Raw genomic sequence first — 15605 nt, forward strand, 5'->3', positions numbered from 1 at the left:
AAAAGAGGAGGGGGGTTCCGACCCTCGGAACCCCCCCCCCCCCCCCCCCCCGGATCCGCCAATGGCGTGACTGTTAATTTATATATAAGATCACTAGTTGACTTAAGAGTTCAATCTAAAAATTATTTTACAAGATTAGAATGAATCATTTGATGGTTTTTATATCAAGTCAACAATACACGTAATAAATTCACTCGCACATAATTTATTTCGACATTTTCATTCACTTCATTGTACATGTTCATTATTAGCTGATACAATCCCTACTCATTATGAATACCAAACAATAGTATGCCCACACATGTTACACAGTAACAGGAAAAGAAAGGTGAAGTACACACTTTTGAAACAATACACAATGTACAATTGAATTATTTCGCAGCTATTGCGAAAAAAGCTCTGAAGAGATTGACCAAAAATAATTTGTGTGTTGGATTCTCCATCAGAACATGAATGTGTTTAATTCATACGTGCATTTTATATAATATTATAATTTTATAATACCATAATCAATATTGTCTACATCTAAATAGTCTCAGTAGAGACAAGATAGAGATAAAGTGATAAGAATGTAGATTTGGCATCAATTGTTAACCTAAATCTGTATAATTTTCCGAACCACTTTAAAACCTTTGCACAAATTAAATAAACATTTCAAATTTTAAAAAATGAATTCATACATTACATACACACCTTGATCTGTATCGTTACCACACATACGTACACAATTAATCATGGCCAACAGGACACTGATAATGCTCAACACACACTGTACAGTAACTGAGAACAACGGCATACTAACTACAGTAATACTGTTTCAGTATTAGTATAATACTATATACTGATTTGGTTGTTTTCATATCAATGCCTATAGACACATATTATATAGGCAACTGAACTGTCTTCACATTAATTTAAAAGAAATCAAATTCCCCAAACAAGGGTAAAGCAACTGAGATACATGGACACCTGTACATAGACAAATAAACTGGCTCAAAACATATAGACATCTGAACTGCCTAGACACTCATGTAGACAAATGAACAGTCTAGGCATTCATATACACAAATGAACAGTCTAGACACTCATATACACAAATGAACTGCCTTCTGATAAACTGTGTTAAGATCACATTTGTATGTATTTTACATATCTTGGAAGAATAATTTGTCTTTAAAAACATATATACTAGCAACATATTATCAACTAAATCTGTCTATTAAATTCAAACTTCATTAACAAAATAATTTATTGATTAAGTTAATAGGTATTGTATGCACAATTTTTTGCCAAGCTCTGCTGAAAGCAGAGTCTTGGCTGTAGGCAGGCAAATCGCCAATGTTACTATAAATAGCACAACTTCAAAAGTAAACAAAAAACCAAACAGGGTCAAAGTAAAAGCTTTCGCTATACCAAATAGTTACACAAAGAGCCACGTTTTGTCAATAGTGTTAGCATTTTGTTTCTTTTTTTTTAATTTCGAGAGAATTGTCTATCTTTTTTAGTTTGCTTATTAATAACGTGTTTTAAAAACAAGACTATGCATTTTGGACACATACAATGCGCATGAATTTCCATGAACTTTGCTGCGCGTTGAAGAAATGGGGATTGAATATATAATGCTTGACTATATATAAAACTTTTTTCTACTAGACAGACATATTTTTGTTTATAGGCGCTTACAAAATTTGGTCGCTCTCTGACGCTTTGCCGACATGAGAGAGAGAGAGAGAGAGAGAGAGAGAGAGAGAGAGAGAGAGAGAGAGAGAGAGAGAGAGAGAGAGAGAGAGAGAGAGGGAGAGAGAGAGAGAGATTTTCAGTCTTTACTACACAATATGCATAAAGACACACCAAAAGAGCCCGGCTTTCAGTACTTCAGTACTTTGATTAATGTATGGTAAACAGTTACATTACTAACTTAGCATCGATAATTTCGAATAAATTAAACAGACAGAAAACAAGCAGTTCATAAATACATGTTCAAATGCCAGAAGGAGAGAGACAAAGATTTGCCTCAATGAATGTTTTCGTGAGCACAATTATATTTTTTGGCTACATCTTCGGAATAAAATTTTGCACTGCCAGTATAATAGAATGTTTTTCAACTGAATAATATTTGCCCATTCAACAAATTTCTATCATACATAAAATATGAAAACTCTTTTCTCGGCCTCAGTTAAAGCTTCTTGACTCAGCAGCAAATCTGTAATAGCACATGAAACGTAAGCATTCAGTCCTCTCTGACCACTGCTGTGGAGTGTTCTCCAGATTTTTGTATGGCTCGTTTTAAGGCACTTATTCTCATGAACTCCTTACACTATGACATGCACTGAGAAATACTAGTAACTGACCGAATCGTTGCTGTCTATGAGAGGGACCTAGCTAGCTATGGTTTCGCGGGGGGCGTTTGGCACATATGGGACGGTTCCGAGTAAAAATTGAGTACTGGCTCTTATTCGCCAAGTCAGGTGATGAATAAATTGCGTCATAAATGCCTCTTTCTTCAAACTTCATCATTATCAACTTTCTGATAAACTTTTCCATCGTTGTATCTAAGGTCTGAATATTCTTGAAGTTGAGCCTCGCTTTCACTCGTAGGGTCAGAGGTCACGGCTTGAGTATAGCTAGGAGACCTACGCATGTTAGTCTCTGGCCTCAAGTTTTCTACCTCACCGTGCTTTGCATCAATGGCGTCGCTCGACCAGGCACCCGCTTCGTTGTCTTTCCATCCAATCGGCAATGGATCCGATGAACCTTCCGCTTCATGGCGACTTGAAGTTAATGCATTTAAATTCTTTTCACGCCTGAAAACAAATTGCAATAATTATTAGCATGAGAAAAAAATTAAAACTAGGAGAGATCTAGAGGGAACACTAGTATCATTCATCTGGGGTAACAATTTACACTGACTTTGATTTTAAATAATATTTTAAGTACAATGTATACCCGACATATGTGGACATATTGAAAGGGTCTTTACTGACCCCTAGGTTATTCAATTAAACAAATATAAAACTAAAAATATAAGGCAATTTTTGATTAGTAAACTGGCTATTTGGGTCTTCAGATGATGCTGACACCAACAATTTATTGTATCTTTAGATATTATTCGCTTTTAAAAAGGGTTTTATCTTATATTTGAACAAATTAGAAAACAGAGTTGAAATTGATCTGGAATTTCTGGAGAAAAATTGAAATTATTTAAATTGTTTACAAACAGACAAAAGGTGATTAAAAAAGCTTACATTCTTTCAGCTCAGGTGAGCGAAATGATAACTTTCGTTTACAAGTATGTTTCCGAGCGAGATAACTCTTACCTTAATTCTTTGTTCAGTTTCTCTATCTTTAACAACGCTAAGTCCAACTCATGCCTAATTTTCCATAGACTGGTTTCACATATTGGGTTTTTACACTTGTGTCTCTTTTTTAAGTCTATGGCTTCCATAATTGTTTGCTCAAAGGTTAAGGATTTTCCCATACTCTGAAAGAAAAATGTTGAAATAAATATAAATTTCAGAATTATTGAGCATACTATATACTAAAAGTGTGTAGATTTTGGGAGTTGATTTTAATCAACTATCCTATGCAGTTACTCTGGCAAACCGAAACTGAAACAGTGTTTGGACCTAAGCACGAATCATCACCGCTGACAAGAGTTAGTTCTTGAAAATAATCGATAAATTCGATGTAATGTACGCTGAAGAATTTTTTTAAAAGGAAACTTATTTATAAATACCTAAGAAATAGTCAGATTTTAAAAAGTATGAACAATTTAGAAGTTGTTTGCAGTCGTATGTATTCATACGCCAGAGTTCAATATAGTCTCATTCAACCATCGGCTGTCTCCGTACATCTCCGACAAGCAGAGAGTCAGTCTATATTTAGAGGTCGCATCATCATCATCATGCTATCACGTGACCTGGTGTCTCTTGTCTGAGATTAACGGAGACAGCCGAGCATCTGGTTGACCGAGACTAGAGTTCATTTTTGGTTGGATCTATACAATATTTGAAATATTTCGAACACCGATACATAGTTTGATGAAATCAATTCTATTTTTAACATAACACAACATGATTCAAATTAAAGAGGTTTTCTCGAAATTCTTGTCGGAAAAGTCCGAGAATCCATATTATAAAAATGTGCGTAATTCAAATAGAGATTATAAACTACATGTACTTGCCAAGCAAAATAACATATCGTTGATTTTAAGATAAATAATAATCGATAAAATTAACTCCCGTCAGTACTTCAGTACTTTGATTTAAATCGTACTTACTATACTGACCAGGGCACAGCAGCCACACTTATCGTATTTTTTCAGGTATTTCCTACCAAACCGGAAGTAAAGATGCTCCATTACTAGAAGCAGTCCACCAAGCACGATCCCGGATGCCAGCAGGATGAAGGCGCTGGTGAAGTTTAGCTCGCGCAGGCGCTGGCTGGACTGACCAATTCTTTGCTTGGAATAACATGGCCCCGATAACCAGTACTTCCGTAGCCGTTCCAACTCACCTGTAAGACAAAACCTCTATTGTATTATATTTTTATCTTTAGAACTATTATAACAAGACCTTGGACATTCAGTAGGACGTAGCTATCTATTTCTTGCGTCAAAACAAGTTAAAATGACGCTGTTTCAAGTGAAATATGCACCTATTGCATAGTCTTAGCTCAAAAGCCAGATAAATCTTGTTGATGAAAGACCTTGGGCGTACCCCTTACCGTCATCTTGAAGTTCGAGAATTAGGTCATCCATTTCCTCCTTCAGTTCCGTTTGACCTTTAGGGAAGGCGACAGCGTACCCCGACATGGCGTATGGCTTCCCTACCAGCATCAGCTGACAGTTCTTGTCAATGCCTACTTGGAACTGTAGTGGGGAGGCGTCATAGATAAACGCTTGGATTTGTCTGAGGGAGATAAGACAATTATAAGGAGGAATTATTAAGAGAAAATTCAGAAGACTTAAACGAACAATCTGCTACCATATTTTCAACGTACAAAATTCTTCTGGATCTACATATTGAATTAATGAATTGATTATTAGATGAGATTTTGTTGGAAACTGAACATTTTTTCTTGCTCGTTGTTTCTAGCAGCATATTTGTAGCTTACTTGTCTAAAAATATTAGATGTACAACTTGCTAGAGAGATACAGTGACACCAATATTTTTAAAAAAGGGTATATTCGTAAAGCACGATATCATGTTTTATGCAACTACAAATGTAAGTACTGTAAAAGCAAAAACATTAGTTTGGGGATAGAATTTTGTTTGTCTCCTCAATAACTACTTAGTAACATTAACCAACGAAATAAAATCTTAAACGAAATCTTAAAAGTTTATTACACGATATTTTATGCAACGAAATTAAATTACTAAGAAACAATTTCAAAACAATAATCGATGAAATATAATGCCCACGAAATTGTCTGCTTCTGCAGTAAGTATTGATTAACGAACTTTAATATATTCATAAATACTTCATATTTAAAGCTGCTTGGTCCGATTTTTTTGTAATTACAGTATCAATTTTTTTTTTCATACAAATCATTTATCTTAGAAAGTTATGGGCTTTCTCCTATTTACACCAGCAGAATCAGCCTCCTTTCAAAGTTAGAAATAAAAATAATTTCTCTTTGGGCAAACGAAAAAACAAACCAAAATGCATCACGGGAATGTTTAGAAAAGGAAACCGCCTGGTTTCGTTCCCCGAATGATTGGGGTTATTCAACCCGCATGCTATGCATCGATTGTAAAGAAAGCAGACTTTAGAAATATTAGCGAACAAAACGTACACATGTTTATGTGTAATTTGTCTGATCATTTCGACCTTTATTTAAGGCGATTTCAAATTCGTAATACAACTATACCCGTTTCGTCGTTAGGGGTGAAATTTAACATGAGGCGAAATAACGAGGTACCTTTTAATGTCGTTTGTTTTGTTAGCAAATTTTGTACGTATTTTTCTTCATTGAGATTTGGCATAATTGACGGGTAAAACTACTGCAATGTCTATTATTATACATATACTAAGCATAGCCATCGTTTAAAAGCGTGCATAAAATTTGATATAAAATCGGACCAAGCAGCTTTAAAGATTTTTGCTTTCACAGTATATAGATCTCACTGAATACCTTATTGTCATTGACACTTTATCAACTCTTGCATGTAGATTTGGGATCTCTAAAAGCAAATGTTTTAAATCACACGTAAAACATATCCTTGAAATGCAAAAAAAGTAGTAAATTGAGTCTTTAAATATGCAAAAATGAGATTCACTTTTCAATGGGTGGCTTTGAGTGAGTGTAAAAATTGATTGTTTGCTTTTTTTTCAGCATACATGATAAACGACCTAAAGAATTATGTGTTTATGGACAGATGTAAGATGTTTAATATGTCTGTTTAAAATTCCCCCTTTTAAAATAAATACAGCTGAATAAACATACATAAACTGATTCCGGGAAAATCACTGTTTCTACGAAAGCTAAAACCAAAGCGGTGAGGACGGACGGATCTAACATGTACCGGAAGTCAATGAAGTCATTTGTGATCATGGGTGGTAAATTCTGTATATTACATCAACGTTTACAAAGCAATTATGTTTTCGACATAAAGATGATATATGTATGTAAAAAAAGATCAGCGTTGTGGAAAGAAGAAAGACTTTAATTTCTCTTCTCAGCGAAAATGTAATTTTCCGTTTTGTTAACTCTGAAGATAAATGATTTTCAAACAATGGTATGTAAACAGTTGGGAAAATACATGTCCAAATGTAAATTGTTTACAGTAAAGTCTATCCTCTTTTACTTGATTTGCAAAAATCAAAACATTTTTGTCAAAAGGCACAGGGAATCAGACTAAAAGAGAAATCCTGCTGTTTCTTTTTTGTGAAAATTATTTTAAAAAAGATTCCAGGCAGATGTTAAAGTAAATAATGCAAACGCCGGATACAACTCGTTATTACAGAGACGTCAAGTAATTACGTCATAGATCACGTGACCCTCACCCTCTTCTCAGCAAGTTAATGGCTTCCTTGATGCTCTGGGTGTTGAAGTCTCTCATATACTTGTACATGGAGGGGTGGTTGTCTCGGAGGTTCTCCTCTGTACTGCTGTTAAATACTGTGGCAAACTTGAACGGGGGCTGGTGTTTTAGGGGCGAGTTCAGCTGAAACATGTATGGTTAAACTGGCCATTCCTATCATATAAGTATTAGTAAGAGCTAAGCTATGTCTGGCATACGCTGATTCGGATGTACCTTGACAATATTGCATACAAAGACAATCTGTCATTAAGAAGCATAAAAGATATAATCTTTATTTATTTATTAATCTATTTATCTATTTATTGATTTATTTTGACGTTCACACATATTTGTTCTTAACTAAATCACCACTAACTCGCCAGTCTGTAATCCCCTCCAAGTCATAGTACGTGTTTTTGGTGATCATAAAGGCGGCTAGGTTGGCTGTGTAGCTGGCAAGAAACACAAGAGCAAACAGCGCCCACACGTTGCCCATGAAGCGGGCGGATACACCACGTGGGTTGTCAGCTGACACAGCGGCGCCAAACAGCATCGCCCAGATTAACCAAAACGAGCGGAATAGGGAAAACGAATGTTCTGTAAAATGAATACATGTATATCCCATGAGTGAGGATGATACCGTACTGGAATTATCATTGGATCACCTAAAAAATACGTTACAGAATGCGCCTAGTGTAGTACTTGTCGTCAATGCATGCATGTATGTTTTGAAGCAGTATACTCTGTGCATGTTTTATCATCCCAAACGTTACATCTCCTAGGTACAAATTTACCTGGTAGTTACCTCGCATAGGTGTCCTGCCTTGGTCCAACCCTCGGGGACTCAGCCACTCAAAGATAAAGATGGACGCCCCCACAGAATGAACGCTGATGAACAGAATCAGGCACCATGCTCCGTAATCATAGGGTTCTACAATAGTAATGAATTAAAACAAGAGGCCCAGGGGCTACATCGCTCACCTGAGCAACAATTGCCTTAATTCTGATCAAATTAGCATTACAGTATCAAAATATCTTGACAACTGAGTACAGTAGATCTTAAAAAAAATTTGAAAATCTGCCAATTTTTATCCACCTCTTATTTTTTAGTAAAGCCCCTTTTGTTGTTGTACCTGTAAGAAGATTTTTCTCTATTCCTATAACCCCCCCCCCCCTCCCCATTTCGTGGCCCCACTATTTTCTAGGGAATCATGGTTTCATCAAACTTAAATCTACCTTTAATCTCATAACCTGTGCTTTCACACTAAGTACTGAGTTTTGGACCGAAAACTTTCCCAGAATATTTTTAAGGATTGTAAAACTTGATCCCCCAATTGTGGCCTCACCCTACCCCCGGGGACCATGATTTGAACAAACTTGAATCAACACTTCCTGAGGATGCTTCCATTTTAATTTGAGCTTTTCTGGCCAAATAGTTTTTGAGAAGAAAATTTTTAAAGATTTTCTCTATATATTCCTATGTAAAAATTGATCCCCTAATTGTGGCCCCACCCTACCCCCGGGGACCATGATTTAAACAAACTTGTATCTACACTACATGAGGATGCTTCCGCTCAAATTTGAGCTTTTCTGGCCTAATAGTTTTTGAGAAGAAGATTTTTAAAGATTTTCTCTATATATTCCTATGTAAAACTTAATCCCCCAATTGTGGCCCCACCCTACCCTCGGGGACCATGATTTGAACAAACTTAAATCTACCCTACCTGATGATGCCTCCACTCAAAGTTGAGCTTTTCTGGCCTAATAGTTTTTGAGAAGAAAATTTTTAAAGATTTTTCTCTATATATTCCTATGTAAAACTTGATCCCCCAATTGTGGCCCCACCCTACCCCGGGGACCATGATTTGAACAAACTTGTATCTACACTTCCTGAGGATGCTTCCATTTTAATTTGAGCTTTTCTGGCCAAATAGTTTTTAAAAGAAATTTTTTAAAAGATTTTCTCTATATATTCCTATGTAAAACTTGATCCCCCAATTGTGGCCCCACCCTACACCCGGGGACCATGATTCGAACAAACTTGAATCTACACTTCCTGAGGATGCTTCCACTCAAATTTGAGCTTTTCTGGCCAAATAGTTTTTGAGAAGAAGATTTTTAAAGATTATCTCTATATATTCCTATGTAAAACTTGATCCCCCAATTGTGGCCCCACCCTACCCCCGGGGACCATGATTTGAACAAACTTGAATCTACACTACATGAGGATGCTCCCATTTTAATTTGAATCTTTCTGGCCTGAAAGTTTTTGAGAAGAAAATTTTTAAAGATTTTCTCTATATATTCCTATGTAAAACTTGATCCCCCAATTGTGGCTCCACCCTACCCCCGGGGACCATGATTTGAACAAACTTGAATCTACACTACCTGATGATGCCTCCACACAAGTTTAAGCTTTACCAGCCAAATAGTTTTTGAGAAGAAGATTTTTGAAAAATACCAACAAATTTTCAATAATTCTCAATTATCTCCCCTTTAAAAAGGGCGTGGCCCTTCATTTGAACAAACTTGAATCCCCTTCACCTAGTGGTGCTTTGTGCCAAATTTGGTTGAAATCTGCCCAGTGGTTCTTGAGAAGAAGATGAAAATGTGAAAAGTTTACAACGACGACGACGACAACAACGACAACGACAACGACGACAGACAACGGACAAATTGTGATCAGAAAAGCTCACTTGAGCCTTTGGCTCAGGTGAGCTAAAAAAGTAATTGAATGATGCAATGTCTCCAAATGATTTATAGATGCTTAGATCTTAGGCTATACTTTATTTTGAATCAACGACTTAGAGATTTTGAGTGACGCACTATTAAAAAAAAACAGACCGTAAGTGTTGAAGAAATAGTCTAAGATCTTTTAACTATGAAATTATTGCAAGAACCTGTCACTGTATTAATGCATATATATATATATATATATATATATATATATATATATATATATATATATATATATATATATATATATATATATATATATATATATATATATTTATGCTATTTCCGAACAAAATAAAAGTAAGGAGCACCTAAGATTGCGTATGCCGAGATTGTGTCGTTCCTTAGAGACACTATAATGGCCGTCCCTGTCTCCAGATACGGAACCGTGAACTCCACAGCTTCCGCCCGATTGGGTGTAATTTGTAGTGACGTCAGGGCCATGTCGGCCCCGCCCTCTTGGAGGGTTTTGATAAGACCGTTCCATTTTCCCGTATTCTGAAAAATTAAATTGTACAATGTAGTATTGATAATTTTTCCTTCCCAATTATTGCTTTGTCATCGAGTCGTGTTCAATATCAACGATTAATTGAATTCTAAAACTTATGTTCACACATATAGGCCTGCATAGAATTTTTTTTTCAGTCAAAAGAAAAATAATCGGTTTATTAAAATATCGCATCATAACTGGATCCTAAACATAAAACGTATACCAATCGAACACAGTGTGTGGCAAAACCAGAGCTAAGTATGCTTGACTATTGTGGGTTGATAAGCTGCTTGCATTTATTTGGAGAAATCTGAATGACAGAAAAATAATAATATTTATTCTTGTTATGGAACAATATATAAAAACAAAACTCCCTGTTATATAAACAAAAAATAACGGAAATGTGTTAAGGTTGACGCTTTCTAAATTATTTTGACTTTTTTTGTAATTTGTTTTGGCAATTCTGTAATCTTAAGAGAACGCCAAATCGTTTATGCTGTGAATAGTTTTGTAAATGATGTTCTTCGAAGCTATCACTTCTTTAATTGAATAATCTTCCGAGTCTTAGGTGTTGGAAGAAAGTTTACTGTTTGATGGTCACAAATAAGCCAGTGTATACAAATTGAAGGCATGTTTTGGTAGGAACACATTTCGTTTTTTGAGCATGTTTTCTGATTTAATGCTAATTGTATCTTAAACAACTTTGGTATTCTGTAATTTTGTAGTAGAAAGGAATTTCTCCTTTGAAATCAGGGAGCACCATGCAAAGCGAATTAAAATAGTGATGTAGTCAGAATTACTGCTAACTAATCAGTTTTCTTTTTTGTTGCAATGGAGAAACAATATCTATTTCCCCCCTCTAATCCAATGGAGAAACAATATCTATTTTCCCCCTCTAATCCAATCTTCGACTGTTATTTATAGAACTGGTTCGAGAACATACTTAGCTCTCCTTCTAAAGGAGATTAATATGGTCTAAAAATGGTCACATTTATCCAGCCTTCTTGAGATTAGAATTTACCAGTAAATGGATGCATTATATACAATTGTAAAGTTGAATATTTTGGTTGATTTGAATTTAATTAGAACTGGCATTTATATTTGGTTTTAGAATGAACTCGGTCTTATTTTCAAATATACGATCATGTTTACTATGAGATTTACAAATTCTTGTGTTCTGTTAAAATAACAGTTTTTTATGCAAGCAAACCTACAAATGTACAGGTTCAAAGGCGAGTTCATGGTTTTTTCTCCTGGGCTATTAATGAAAGTAATCAGCCCTAAAACACCACATGTATTTAAGAGGGTTCGATGGTCTTGGCCATTTTTAGACTGAATTGATCTCATTTAAAAGAAGAACTCTGTATAAAAATATAGGAAAACACCAAAATTTCAAAGCAAAAATGTATGGATTTTTTCTTCACTAAATAAAAATTTATAATTGTAAAACAAATTATATCTTAAAATTTTAGGTAGTTCTGATAGTTTGTTTGTTGACCCCACAGCCTCCCTAAAGTTTAAGAATATAATTAGTTGATGACTCACCTGGTCCTTGACCCCACAGGTGCGATCAGGGACTTCGAACAGGTCGTAGTCAAACTCTAGCCTCGTTCTGAGGATCTGTAGCAGATCAATGCTGAGCCCCGCACAGCACCACTGCACGGTCCCATTGGCAGCCGTGGGGTCGTCACCACTTCAAGATCAACAAGATATGTATTACTATTCATGAGAAGAATCATTATGGTAGGATTTGTTTAACACAGAAAAGTTCTTGAACTGTAAATCCATAATAGATTTGCTGAAGTGAGAATATTTTGAAGTATCAAAACTTCGAAATGTTAAAAAATGAATTATTATTAAATTTGTTATAGATATATAATCTAAAAAATTTGTTAAAATGTATGATACTGTAGAACTGTCATAAAATTCTATTTCTTAATTAAATGGTTACTTGTCAAAATTAATGTCTGCTTAAACACATTGTGCGTACACATGCATTCTGAGAAAAAAATCAATATATTGTACGGGTTGCATCTTCAACGAACAGAAATTCCCAAGTTTTTAATCAGGAAAAATATCTTCACGTCCAATTTCACGTTTAGAGAAAGTTTGTGAAAAAATGCAGAAAAATCATAAAATCTGGCTAGAGTCGACGATTGTCGTTTTGTGGGGCGTGGAATTGGATATGCTATTCCATGTTGTACGCGTGTTTGCACGTCTGTAGCGTGCTCCAAGAAATGGTTCTGTCAGTGACGTCTGACTTTCTGTTGGCACAGAGTTCAAATACTCCATATCATCGGTAGCTGGTATTTCTCTTCGTCGGTATGAAATATAGTTGCTGTCAGAATGCGAATCCAAGCTTTATGATTCCCAGACAGGTTTTCAAAACAGTTATTTGACACAGTGATGGCCTTAACTTTGTTTGTATTTTTTGTGGATGGACGTTAATGTGTATTTTAATGTGTATTTTTCAAACTATTGAAAGAACCTTAGTTTGTAACAGACATATCATATAGACATTTTTATGTTAAAATCATTATACTTGTCTTTCAAATTAACTCTACATATTTTCAACAACCTATGGCTCTGTTTCATAATCATTCATAAGAAAACCTGTAAGAGTTGTTGTCTTGTCGCCCCTACCATTAAAGTCCCATCAGGATGATTGACTGTCTGGTGAATATTATGTTACACGTAATTTCAGCACAAAAATATTTTTGCTTTATATCGTTTTGAGTTGTCTGAGAGATTTTGCGTCTTAGCGATTTTTTAGTACACTTTTTAAAAAAATTAAACATGTACACATAAAAATATTTTTGTATATATATGAAAGGCAATCCATCTTTGGAGGGCGTCCTATCAAGAAGCTAATGCCCCAGTCACACATTCACGGACCAACTCCACGGTTCTACTACGGAATATTTTCCACGGTTAACACCGGAAAATCAAATAATCGTTAATGCCCCAGTCACACATTCACGGATCAACTCCTAGGTTCTACTACGGAATATTTTCCACGGTTGACACCGGAAAATCTAATGATACGGAGTTAGTACGGATGCACTACGGAATGGATACAAATTGATACATACGAATTACTACGGATTTATACGGAGTTAAAACAGACTTCTACGTGTTAAAACGGTTTAGTAAGTTTTTCTAAGGAGGTACTACGGTGGTTTCATCCGTAGTGGAATTTTGAACATGTTCAAAAATTGTCGCAGCTATACAAGTATTGCTACGTTTGGGTACGATAACTGACGGAAAAGCAACGGGTCAATTCATATCGCCACGAATGATTCCGGATCGCTTCCGTAGCTAATCCGGCATTTGATCCGTGAATGTGTGACTGGGGCAATAAGTAATAATTGAATAAAATTAAAATGCACGCTTTTGTAGTTTACTTTTAAAAGGAAAATGAATATTTAGAACTTTTCTTAGTAGGCCTCCCTACTCACTGGAGGGTGCGGTTATAGACGATTCTGCAGGACACCGCCGGGGGGTTACAGGCCCCTTTCTCGTTCCTCTTCGTGTACATGACGTAAGGTTCCTCCTCCAGGGTCGCGATGGAGAAGAACCTCCTCTCTGGTCTCCCTCGGGGCGGAATCTTCTTATCCCCGGGCCATGTGATCCCCTTTAGTTCCAACTTTGGGTTCAATGTCCTCTCCTCTGCATACCATCGACCAATCTTTTAAAATAAATAATACCTGTATACAAGTTCGTAAGATGATGATGATGATGTAACATTTTATCTACAGTGAATCCGTACCTCGCTCCAGGCGTTGCTATACCCGTCGACCTGGACATTGAGTACGTTCAGCTCTACATTCCTACTCAGGCCGTTCTGATCGAAGCTGACCGGAACAGTCCCGCGGAGGTCCTCGAAATTCCGCATGATGCTGTAACGGAAAATCACGGTTATTTTACAATTAAGGTGTATCAGTACGCAAGTTCAAACCCAATAATGAATACGCATCAGCATTATCTAAACAAACTACACATGTTTTTGCATTTCTTTTTATTTATTTTTGGGGCGGCTTTGGCTGCTTTCTCCCAATAATAGTGAAATGTCAAGAAATATGTGCTCTATTCGTTGACTTACGTATACAATTCTTGTCCCCCTATCCACTGAGAAGCTGGAACTGAAGTATTGCACGTAAAATCCGGTTGCAGGACACGCCCATTTAGCTTCTGAAGAGCTCCAACCCACGTGGCCACGCCTATTTCTACCGCTTTTTTGTACACAGAATCTACATAGTCGCTGTCTGTCGACAGGTAACTTACACCTGTCAATCACAGTGGTAAAATCAATAGACAATTATCTCAAGCGGATGATAAGAATCAAAAATGGAAAAATATTGCATTGTTAAAAAGTCTATAATTTAACGTTTTAAAATATGATCAAGAATACAAATACAGATTTTTAGCACACTCGCAACTTCAAATTGCCTTTCCGACGAGCGGAATTCCGAGCACTGCCGGAAAGATCCGCGCACAGCTGGAAAGATCCGAGCTCTGCCGGAATGATCCGAGCTCTGACGAGAAGTTTCGTTATAAATGCTCATTTAATGCTCATACCTATTGTCCCGACTGGAAAAGACCTAGAGGCTCGCTTGGTTGGAATTCCTATGCTCTGTGACGTCAGTATCCATAGATACTTGTAAGTGGTCAGTCCCGCCTCTGCCGCAGCGTCCAACAAAGTTTTTGCTTCACTGGAACTGAGATTTAAAACATAAAACTATTTCATTAACACGAACGAATAATGAAACAACAAATTCAAAACCTGAATTATCTGAAACAATCAACTGCTTAAAGTTACACAATGAATGGAAAGGTGTTTAGACATGTATGTGTTGCACTCTGTCGGATAGTTATGCCAGTGCTAAGGTTGCATTTTTGCACCAGCTTAAGATGCAGTTTTCGTAAAAAAAAATGACAGACCATTGTCTTGAGAGAATATTACCACTTTTGTTTTTAATGTGTGTCTCACCTGACAGGTGAGATATTTTTCTTTAAAAATTAATGTCCCATAGGAAATTAATAGTTCCCATAGGAGACATAATTTTCCTACAGGAAATATAAAAAATCCTATAGGATTTTCTAAAAGTCCTATTTTAGGAATCATATTTCATATAGGAGAAAAGTATTTCCTGCAGGAACTTTTTTCAGACAGGTAGTTTTTCTAAAGGAATCTAATATCTCCTATCGGATCCTATGGGAGTTTTGTTCAAATCCTAACGGAATTTAAATTCTTATGGGAAATTCTGTTATTCCGGTAGGGAATTCCGAATATCCTGTAAGAAAGTTTCTTTTCCTTTGGGAAAATTATTTTCCTGTAGGAATTTATTTTTTAA

At 36.0% G+C, this 15605-nt stretch overlaps 1 protein-coding gene across 3 annotated transcripts in view; it reads right to left on the minus strand.

Annotated features, from left to right (window-relative positions):
* Positions 1-422: 422 nt before the first annotated feature.
* The window catches only part of LOC105322565 (glutamate receptor ionotropic, NMDA 2B), a 42493-nt gene continuing 27310 nt past the window's right edge, over positions 423-15605 (minus strand). For all 3 annotated transcript variants that reach the window (XM_034456109.2, XM_066067747.1, XM_020064988.3), the window contains 13 exons: positions 14830-14969; positions 14354-14537; positions 14021-14150; positions 13710-13939; positions 11797-11944; positions 10073-10259; positions 7831-7956; positions 7402-7622; positions 7009-7169; positions 4726-4910; positions 4280-4515; positions 3318-3481; positions 423-2804 (listed from right to left, as the gene is read on the minus strand). In XM_034456109.2, coding sequence (XP_034312000.2) covers positions 2504-2804; positions 3318-3481; positions 4280-4515; positions 4726-4910; positions 7009-7169; positions 7402-7622; positions 7831-7956; positions 10073-10259; positions 11797-11944; positions 13710-13939; positions 14021-14150; positions 14354-14537; positions 14830-14969 — 2413 coding nt within the window. In that variant the 3' untranslated portion in view covers positions 423-2503. The remainder of the gene's footprint in view (positions 2805-3317; positions 3482-4279; positions 4516-4725; positions 4911-7008; positions 7170-7401; positions 7623-7830; positions 7957-10072; positions 10260-11796; positions 11945-13709; positions 13940-14020; positions 14151-14353; positions 14538-14829; positions 14970-15605) is intronic.

This window comes from Magallana gigas, chromosome 7 (assembly GCF_963853765.1).
Source record: "Magallana gigas chromosome 7, xbMagGiga1.1, whole genome shotgun sequence".
NCBI lineage: Eukaryota > Metazoa > Mollusca > Bivalvia > Ostreida > Ostreidae > Magallana > Magallana gigas.